The sequence below is a fragment of the Camelus ferus genome, chromosome 4, assembly GCF_009834535.1.
Source record: "Camelus ferus isolate YT-003-E chromosome 4, BCGSAC_Cfer_1.0, whole genome shotgun sequence".
In the NCBI taxonomy this organism is placed as follows: domain Eukaryota; kingdom Metazoa; phylum Chordata; class Mammalia; order Artiodactyla; family Camelidae; genus Camelus; species Camelus ferus.
Genome location: NC_045699.1, coordinates 60277653 through 60288507, shown reverse-complemented (window position 1 = coordinate 60288507; position 10855 = coordinate 60277653). Strand labels below are relative to the sequence as shown.

Below are 10855 nucleotides of genomic sequence, written 5' to 3'. Positions count from 1 at the left end.
GGTATTTCTCTGAAGTTAGGACAGGAAAATACTATGCTAAATATTCTTAGTGTCTCCTTTTCCTCTTTTAGGTTCTTTCTCCAGATTTTCCAATCCTAATTAACAAAACTTGTCTGTGTATAGTTTGTTTAAATCTCCCTCATGTCTTTTATGGAAAGAAATGTTTTATAAATGAATCACTCAGTATATATAATATATATATATATGCACATGTATTTGCCTAATGATTCATGGTTTCAGTGAAAAGCCCTTGACTGCTGTGAACCACACAGAGAAGCTCAGGAATTTCACTTCCCATTTTGTGATCTTGAAGCATGAAGCAACGGGGTGCAGTGGAAAGTGAGATGCCCGGTGTACGCTGGAGACTTGAGTTCTGGCCCTGCCACTTTGTTCTGTGGCCTAATAAATTTACTTCCTTGAACTTCAGGTTTTATGCCAGTAAAATAGTGAAACTAATTCTTAATCTGCTACCCTACCTGGAAAATGAGAGATTCAGATGTGTTTATAATTGTGTGAATATGTTCCAAGTTGTAGGGTATTACACAAACTTAAGGCATTCTAATTAGTATTAATTTTTCATATCTCTTTATTCCACACTTCATCTCTCTTTAAATCCAGAGACTTTAAATAGCTGCAGAGAACCTGTCCCAGGCCTAACTGTCCTCTTCTCCCCCTTATGTTTCTGCCATATCATTTCTTTCCTTTCTTGTCCACCTCACCTGTAGAATTCCCAGCTAGGAGAGGGGACTGATGGGAAGTAGGCTGGTGACAGCCTTGCATACCTGGGAACAGGAAATATTCTAGTTGTATTTTGATGTTCCCTCTTGGAGTCTTGTATATTTGCTTGTACTAACTAACACACAGGTGCAGAATGCATACTTAAATATGAACACAAACACACTCACACAAAAACACATGCCTTCAAGTATACTTGAAATTCAGTGTAGACATTTGTATATAAGCAATCACATACAAACACAAGAGTGAGGACCTGTCTCAAACAGCTGGAGATCTTTACATCACATGCACATATTCCCCTTGTAATATAATCACATTTTCTTCTGTGCAGCCAGGATCACACAAACATGAATAGGAACACATAGAGGCACATGCACACATACATACATCCCCTTTCTCTACCATGTAAGACCTACAAACACACCTGGGCATGCTCAGCAACTCCAGCTATGCTCCAACCAAAACACACTCTGGAACACTCAGTCACAAACACACTCCTGAGTGTGGCCATAGTTCCAGTTTTTGACAACTGTATTTTCTAAATGTCCTCATTGCTCTTTCTTTGAATGCATGATTCTGGGGAAGCTGGGTAAGTGTGCTTTTCTAAGAATCCCCCTTAACATGGCCCAAAGTAACCTCAGAGATACTATTTTCACAATGATAACATTTACTCTTTCCTAAATGTGGTCATGGAGTGACACCCAACAGGAGGGAACAATGTGTGCTCCCTACCTGAAACCATTTCACAGTCCCCTGAAGGATTCGATGGTCCATCCAACAAAATTCATTTGCTGCAGAAGAAACCTTTGCTGCAACTCTCATCGTGTGGTCACCCCAGCTATATCAGCCCACATGTTCCTGGCGTCATCCAGAAGAGCTGACCTCCTGAGGGCATCCCACCTCTTGCCCCACCTCTAGGCCAAATTGCTCATTATGAGACCAGGAAGTTGGACTTGTCTCCCTCTATTACAATAAGTGCCACTTTTAACCAAATTATTTTAATTCTACCTTCATGACAGTCATAACTTAGTAGGTATTAACTTCAGAATGACATCAAGTGACAAAGTGACAGTGTATTTTACGTATTTGCTCAAAAGATAGTGGTTAAATATGGATATTTCCAGCATGTCTCTAACAGCCTTATTTGTGATACGGGTTTATAGAGAAGACATGAAAAATGAGAACTGGATTTATAAAAGCAAAAATATATCAGGGACTATTAGTTAATAAATAGAACATGCTAAGGAATGACTGGCACGTTTGTGAACTGACTTAAAGTGGAGGGGGTATCTGAATCAGGAACCTTCTGAGTCAGCAAGTAGAATTTACACTGTATTCAATAGAAAAGGGAAAAGCAAGCAAAGACCCAGTTCAGTTGAAACTACAAAAACGATTGTCTTTTAACAAGGCTGAAACCTATAACATGAGGTGGTTTCCGCTGAAAAGACTCTGGAGAACTCTGTCCTGTTCTGATCTCACTGAGTTCTAATTCGGTGTTGTTGGGTAAGAGTTGAGTTGACTTTCCCTGTCCTGGACCACTTAGTTGAATTGGTTTCAACAGCCTCCTGGAAGTTCTGTATTTCAGTACAGTGTTTACTCCCTCTACATTGTAAACTCCATGGAATTAGCAGTCCTGTATATCTTGTGCACACTGAACCACTGGCCCTTAGCACAAGGCCTGCTATGTTGCAGCATTTAATACTTGTTAGCTGAACAAGCTCTGGGTCTAGCTGGGCAAGAAGCACGTCAGGAGTTTCTCCTCCTCAGGTGGAGGTTGTCGCTTCATGCTGGCTGCTCTCTGCATCCGCTGTTCCTTCTGGACTCCATGCTTTACCCTCCAGCAAGGCTTTTCTGAGCCGTCTCCAGAAGATGTGCCGCCCCAGGACAGTGTCCTCCCACTCCAGGTAGGTGTTCCTGCTGAGAAGACGATACAGCTCCACCTGCTGCCGCAGCAGGGACTTCTCCAACTTCTGCAGGACGATAAAGATGATGCCGGCACGACTGCTCAAAAACTGCCAGGTCTGGGCAATCTCATACTCAAAGATACACCAGCGGCTCTGGATGAAGTGCTGGGACACCACGACAATAACCTTCCGGCTTTTATGGAAACCTTCCTGGATGATGTTGGCAGCAATGGCCACACCAGGAATAAAGTCTCTGTAGTGAAGGCAGAGCTGAAAGGGCGGCACCCCCTCTTCCAAGTTTTTTACAAGTTCATTCCTCACCCAGTCTTCGTCCTGGCTGGAGTAGATAACAAAGGCATCATAGGTGTTTTCACCTTTGCCATACTTTTTGCAGCCAGCAAGAAGCATCAGGTGGAAATAGAACTTGTAGACCAGGACTCCTGCCACAGATACCAGAAGTACAGTGAGGACCGACACACTAATGGTCATCTTGCTTATCTGACAGGTGGCATTCCTGAAACTCAGCACGGGCATGTCCTGCATGTCTAAAGGTTGTGTACACACCATTTGTTCAGCTTCTACCAGGAGCTGCCTCTGGTCCTTGAGCCACTGCAGGAAATGCTGGTGTTCACAAACACAAGCAAAGTCATTCTGAGTAAGGTTTAAAAAAGCAAGGCTCCTTGGCAAATGCTGTAGTTCTTGCTCCTTGGAGGCCACAATACGGTTGAAACTGCAGTCTAGAATCTGGAGGGAGCGGAGAGGTTCATAAGGAAGTACATCCAATGACAAGAGTTTGTTGTGACTCATATTTAGCACCTGCAGTTTAGTGAGGGGGTCAAATGCCCGCTGGGATACCCGTTCCAGTTGGCACTTAGAGAGGTCCAGGACGGTTAAGTTAGTCACCTCTGTGAAAATATCAGGCAGCAAGTTGTTCTGAAAAGAATTGCCAGCCATTTTTAAGGTTTGGAGACTGACCAGGCCATGAAAGATGCCATGGAAGACAATTCGGGTCTGGGTATAAGAAATATCAAGGTAATGAAGGTTTCTGAGTGATAGGAAGATAGAAAAATCATTGGCCTGTTTCAAAGCGGAATGCTGGAGATCCAGATGTTCTAGTTGCTCTAAGCCCATGAAGTTTGAATTCATGGTAATGATACCATTGAAGCTCAGATCTAAATACTTCAGTTTGGTTGTCCCAAAATCAGTGTGAGAACAGCAACCCTTGAAACTCAAATCATTTCCCTTGAGAGCTAGAAACTGAAGGTTCGGTAGCTCAGTTTCAACAAAAGTGCTCATGCCTGTGTTGTGTATGAAAACAAACTTTTTGAGAGAGTTGAGCTTCAGTGTGGGAAATCGTTTGAATTTACAGTTAACTAATTCTAAGTGTTGCCATCTGAAATCTTCAGGAATGGCTTCTAGATTATCTAAATACAGACTCAACAGAGAAATCATAGAAACATTTGCCAAGCAGTTAAATGAGTCAGTAACATCCTCTGGGAATTCTCTGATGTTTGCTATCCGGAATTGTTCAATGGTCAAATTGCACAGTCCTTCCATGACAGATTTGTCAAAACTTTCCAAGTTCCTTTCATTTTTAAATTCTCCCAAAACCAACCTATTGATTTTTAAACCAGCCAGACCTTGAATACAAGTTTTCATTGCATCTATACTATTAAAATTACTTCTCATAGTCAGTTTATTGAGCTTAATTTCTTTAAAGGCACCTGGTTCGATGAAGTCTAAAGGGTTCAGGGACAAGTCCAAAGAGAGGTTGAGTAGGGGCATTTGATGTAGAACCTGCAAGTCTCCATGATAAATATTTTGGATTTTGTTATTAGAAAGATCCAAATACTCCAGGTTAGGCAGGTTAGAGAAATATTTAGGTACCTTAAAGGAATGGATAAGATTGTGAGCCACATTAAGCTCCTTCAAAGTTTTGAGATGTCCAATGGGGAAGTCCTCTAGAGATGCTAGGTTTGTCTCCACAGCAACCAGCTTCTGTAAACTCGGTATTCCAGAAAAGGCTCTCAGGGCTAAACTCTGGATAGGGTTTCCCGTCAATATCAAGGTGGCAAGGTGGTTTAGCCCCTGATACGCATTATCGTCAATCATCTGAATTTCACATCTACAGGGAAAAGAGATACAGATTACATAATATTTCTGCTGAATAAAAACCCCAAATGAAATGCCAGCCAGTCATCTAGGTCTTCACACAGATTGGTCATGCCATGTGATTGTGCATAGGCAAAAATATCAGGCAAGGCAGATGAAGTAAAGAAGCCCCACAGATTTGGTATTCCACTGGCCACCATGATAATCTCTTTTTATCACACTAGGCACACATGCTAAGCAAAGGCAGCCCATCCATCAGAGGGAAGTCAGTTAAAGATCAATAATTAGGGCACATGAAGGCCAAATGGCTGAGAGAGTATGTAACAACCTTGGATCAACTTTAGCCATTCTCCGCCACACACAATTGTGATTGTATATCCAATTGGTACAGATGATACTGATAGTTGTTAGTTGTTAGGCATGAGAAATGACTGGTGAATGTCAATTTCAAAGATATAAAAAAATTATACCTAAGTGTCACAGATATCCTTAATGTTTATGAAAACTTGTCCACATAAGGGGGCGCATCTTTAGAGAAGCAGAGTATTAAGATGAAAAGAACATTTAACTTGGAAGCAGGAGATGTGAACATGCATCTCCAGTCTGCTGTCAGCAAGTCATATGAATGTGTATGAATCCCTTAAACTCTCCACACCTGTTTCCTCATCTACAAAAAGAAAAAAATATATATCAATAGATTTCCATAGGGAAAAAAAAAAAGGCTGCCTGGTCTATCAAAAAGCATCCTTAGAGGACAAATGTTTTTACTGTACGTGAACACAATGAAGCAACATGCAAAGGTAGAGTTTGTCTATCGCACTATTATCTTTCCTTGCCCTAATCCAGAAATTCCTCCTGGCTAACCAGAGGGGAAGCTGGCCTCTCTCTGAGCACATGTTTGAAGCCTCTGAGGGTAGTTCCTTGAGTATGTGGTAGATCAAAAATGAATAATAAGGGACATTGTTTGATGAGAAACCACATCTTGTTAAAAAAAAAATGGTGGGGGGTGCTGATCTGTCTACCTCAATCCAGTATAGCTCATGACAAAACTCTTACTCAGAAAACTGAAATTTAGAAACTAATGAAATGTTATAATAGTATTTTTATATAAAGTCTACTTTATAAGGTTTTTAATATATATAGCATGTTAGCGTTCAACATCAGTAACCCTGTGGGGTAAGGTTCACAATTTCTGTTTTATAGATATGAAAATGGAGACTCAGGGAGATGAGGTGACATGCTTTAGGTCACATGGCAGTAAGTGTTAGAGGAAGACCTGGCTCAAGTCTTTTGACCTCCATAGGGTTCTGTGCCACTGCCTTTAAAATGCTCTATTCCCCCTATGTTAAACTCTATCAATACGCAAGATATAGCATAAAATACCAAATGCTCACTCTTCTACAGAAATACCTACTATCCTCTTAGCCCTTATTAAGAGTTTCTATGATAAAATGTCATGAGTACGAAGTTTCTCCATTTTTCACAAACTCTTATAGAGATTGTCATCCATTATCTAGTACATTTCTAAATAGGGCCCCTGATGATGAAAATAATTTTAGGATTCAATTCCGCTTAAAATGATGATAATAACTTTACCTGTCCTAATAAATAATATATTTCTCTGCATCAGAAAAGAAAATATTAGCCACTGTTCTTTCTCACAGCAAATGCTTTCCTCTGATATTGTCATCTTTCTCCTCGGGTCACTTCTATCTTCCTAATTTCCCATCCTCTAACCCACTTTCAATATTCTTGGTATTATATGATTCCCACTCAGTTCATGAAATCTGTCTTGATTATTCACTGCATAAAAGGTCCCTCTTCTGAATAACATAATGTATTGCCTCTAGTTTGCAAATAGCTTAACAACAACTATTATATATTACTATCCTTACCTCATGAGGTTCAAAATCCAAAATCAGACTCAAGTAACATTCTTGAATTTCTACTGTGTGCCCAGCACCATGCTCAGGATTTTAACCCATTAATTCTTTCAAGTGGATAGGCCCTTCTTAATAGCTGGGGTTGTATGTTCTGTATCCACATACTCTTGTTTCCTAGCAGAGTGTACAACACACAGCAAGTGGCCAAAAAATACCTGCTGATGAAAGAGTCCATTTACTTCCCTGAAGTAAAAGAAAACCAAAGATAGAGTTGTCCTCGGAAACTGTCTCATTTAACTGCTAGTTTCAAGTGGCTTGCCCTAAGTTATATAGCAAGTGAGACATCTGTTGAATGAGTGAATAGGTGAATGAAAATGAAACCCCAATGTTAGCATGAGATCAAAGAACAGTGAACATTTCACCTTGTGCAGTGGTGAAAGCTCGTGCGTTACCTGGATAAATCCAGCACCTGCAGTTCTGGGAACCTGGAGAAGCTATGGCTGCCTAAATGATTCAGGTGGTTAAAGCTGAGATCCAGTATCTTGGTCGATGTGGGGATGTTGTCTGGGACTTTGTAGAGATTCAGCTCCATGCATTGGTAACTAATGTTAGGAACCACCTGAAATGATCAGACATTAGATGCAGTGTCTTCCTGCATGCACCTTAACACACTGCCCTGCAGTGCCCTCTCCTAGCCAGAGCCTGGGAGGCCACTGGTACAAGCACATGGGCCAGTCAACCTTTCTTCATTCATCCGTCCATCCAGTCATCCATTCATCCATCCACACATCCATCCACTCACTTCTTTCTTATGAAATGTCTTTCTGTAGATAGGAAGGGAAGAGCTCCTACTATGTACCCAATGTTTAACGTCTGCTATCACAAGGGCAGCATTTAGCAAGAAGCAATGGAGTCAGGTGGTGAAGAACTGAGGCTTTAGAGTCTAGAAAGCTCTGGGTGTCACCCTTGCTCTTCCCTGTGATTGGAGGTGAGGGATTTTGTTGTTTTTCTGAATACACCCTTCACTGTGTACAAGCTTGTGGAGACTGCCAGTCGGGCATCCGGAGCTCCCTCAGTCGTAGCCCAATTTTTGCTGATTGTATTCTCTCCCTTGGATCGTTGACCTTTGAGCAGATGAGACAGAAATGGGGACAGATCTTTCAAGTGCAAGGATGCCAGTCAAGGAACCTAGTAAATAAGGTCAAGTGCTTGAACCTGCCGTGGTTCCTGGGGTCGTTCCTGACATAGTTCCCCAAATTCTTTGTTAAGTCCTGTTCTCTGACCTCCCATTTAATTTCCTAATTCTCTGATTTCTTCAACAAAAATCCTTGCTTAAGCCAGCTAATTTTGGTTTTCAGTTGAAAACCAATAGCATCTGTTAAAAGGATTAACGAGATAAGGCATTTAAAGAGATTATCTCAAAGCTTATTGCAGCATAAATGATCAATAAAGGTTAACATGTATTATTATGGGCTGTTATTAATTCCCCACTATATGCAGGCTCATTTCTTATATGTTCCATACTTTAATCTTCAGATAAACCTTTTAAAGAAGAATTCAGAGATATGAAATCATATGTGTAAGGCCTCACAGTGCAGCTCTTTGCTTCATCCCCATGTCTCCTGCAATGCTGATCCTCATATGTTCCTCACAGACCATCCTGTCTAATAAGGGATGGTGCCGGCCACTCTTCCCTCACCCTCCTTCATCATCCTTCACAGGATATATCACTATCTTACATGTCCTCTGTGTGGTTGTTCCATATGTACTGTCCGTTTTCCTTTCTAGATTGTAAGCTCTGAGTCTTACTCTCTACTGTGTCTCCAACACTCAGAATGGTGCCTGGAAAATGGTTAATGCTTAATAAGTATTTGTTGAATAAAATAAAGGATAACTGATTAAGTGGAGGTTTATTCAAGTCCCAGTTGAAGGCATTTTATGCTAAGTGCTGTGAGCAGGGTGTGGGCAGGGAGCTGGGGGAGCAGAGGACTTGGAGATAACAAGTTTGTCTTTGTTACCTATTCAAGTACCCTATTTCCCCATCCTCAATGTCAGGACTCTGGCTAGTTAGGCTTTTCTTGAGTTTCTGACCCTGCCACATCCTAAATCCCGGATGTTGCTGTTTGGTTCTGCTGTGGGCTTCCAAAGCAACTGTGAAGTCCACACAGGGGAAAAACAAGAGACCTATTAGGAATGAGGTCATGAGCCCGCTGGTTGGTGTTTCACAAAGCAAGCAAGTATGGCACACCTGATAGTTTACATCTTGCCCTCTCTTTTTTTCTTTCTTCTCTCTTTATTGCTCTATCCTGTTTTCTATTTCTCTGTCTCTCTCTCTCTCTCTCTTTTTTTTTCCAACTTGTTTTCTTTTCATCCCTTGGACAGAACTATGACTAGATTCAGAAATCTGAAATCCCCTTAGAAAGTTTCTTCTATTAAGAGACAAAATAACATCTTCCTGAGACTGAAAGAGACAAAGCAAGGGCTTGAAGCAGTGTACAAACCACCAGTGGAAAGGAATGACAGGGCGCTGGCTTCTTACAACTCTCTACAGAAGTCTATAATTCTTTTATCAATGCAAAAACTAGTCTCAGAGAGGGTTATTAACTTATTCAAGGTTGCACAGCCCAGAAGTAGAACAGTGATTTTAAGCAGGTTTATCTGACCCAAAGTCCCTATTAAACTGCTAGTAGCACTTTAAATTCTAAACGGGACATGGCCCCAGGGGCTGCCCGTTAGTGCCCTGTAACCATGAATTATTTGGTCCCTGTGGTTTCTCAAATCTTTAAGGTAATCTGACTTCTTTTTGCTAATGAAACTAACCAGGGCCCACTGTGGGAAACTCTGGGCAAAGAGCAGTTTTTCAAAAGCAAAGCAAAGCTCAGAGAAGTTGAGCTGACTCCCACCACATACCTGCACACAGGGTTCCCAGCTCTCGGATCTCAGGCAGGAGAGAAAGGCCATGGCTGTCATCAGAGCCACAGCTAGGTGGGTGTGAGGCATCATCCTGGCATTTTCTGTGACCAGAAGTGGCCCTGTGAAAGCATGGCCCTCTGTGTCTGCCGTCAGGGCAGCCTCCAAGGCACTGTTGTCTTCTCTCCCCAGCTCGGTGCCCCAGGGCACTTACCCTATTCAAAGTAGTACTGGGTTAATGGGAGAGAGGAAGTGAGAGTGGAAACCTTAGCATTCTGGACTTTTGTTTCGCTAATATTTATCTCCTCTGCCACCGCAGGGGAAGTTAGAAGAAGAAAAAAATGCCTGCAGACCAGTGGCTTAAGTAACAGCAAGAGGAAGCTGGCTTTTATCCCAGGCAGTCATCTGACCTCCGGGTTGGTGAGCTTAGGAAAGTAATCAGACTGGTCAAACAATCTGTGTGACTAACTACCTAGGACAGTGGCATTACACTTTTGTGTTTATAGTGCAGACTGACTGCATTAGTTTCCTCAGGTGCCATAACAGAACACCAGAACAACAGACAGTTATTTCCTCATGAAGGCCCGGAGGCTAGAAATCTGAGATCATGGTGTCAGCTGGGTTGATTTCTGTTCAGGCTCTCTCCTTGGCTTGTAGATGACTGCTGTCTCCCGGTCTTTCCTCTGTGTGTGTCTGTGTCGTAATTTCCTCTTCTTATAAGAACACCAGTCATACTGGATTAGGGCCCACCCATCTGACCTCATGACCTCATTTTACCTCAGCTACCTTTTTAAAGACCCAACTGCAAAATACAGTCACATCCTGAGGTCCTGGGGTAAACACTCTGACATCTGAACTTTGGCAGGGGATGCAATTCAGCCCATAGCACTGTCCAATTTTATGAAATCTTGTGAAGAAACCCACATTTATGAAACATTGAAAATAAAGCTCCAGTGAAACACAGTTTGAAAAGTACAGGAATACTGGGAAAAGATTGGGATGAAAAACCAAATATACTGAAATTCAAATCCAAGCTGGGTGATTTAAGGCCTTGTAGTATTAGTCAAGTCACTTAAGCTACTGAGACTTAATTTCTAGTCTGTAAAATGGGATAATAGTTTTAGTTGCAACAGAAGCTCATATTTATGAAATTCTTGAAAATAAAGATGTGATAGTAGTCAAATGATGCAAGCCACTAAGCCTAGTTTTATGGCGTTTAAAATGATGCTAATCACATTTGTCTTGAGTGATTGAATTAAGTTAGTTTCCATAAAATGCCTAGTCCAGTGAATGGTTCATCAGGATATT

The 10855-nt window shown here is 41.5% G+C and overlaps 1 protein-coding gene across 4 annotated transcripts; it reads right to left on the bottom strand.

The window, feature by feature from the left end:
* Positions 1-572: 572 nt before the first annotated feature.
* Positions 573-9954, bottom strand: TLR4 (toll like receptor 4). Of its 4 annotated transcripts, XM_014565133.2 has the most exons (4): positions 9548-9954; positions 7090-7256; positions 4530-4767; positions 573-3386 (listed from the first exon to the last, which is right to left on the bottom strand). In XM_014565133.2, the coding sequence occupies exons 1-4, from the start codon at positions 9638-9640 to the stop codon at positions 2502-2504; spliced, it is 1383 nt and encodes a 460-aa protein (XP_014420619.1). In that variant the 5' UTR covers positions 9641-9954; the 3' UTR covers positions 573-2501. The 4 variants fall into 4 exon arrangements, with proteins under 4 accessions (XP_014420619.1, XP_006191728.1, XP_032334195.1 ...); XM_006191666.3 differs by having other exon boundaries at positions 913-4767; positions 9548-9887; XM_032478303.1 differs by lacking the exons at positions 7090-7256; positions 9548-9954 and adding exons at positions 5225-5421; positions 6650-7061 and having other exon boundaries at positions 2502-4767.
* Between the last annotated feature and the right edge of the window lie 901 nt (positions 9955-10855).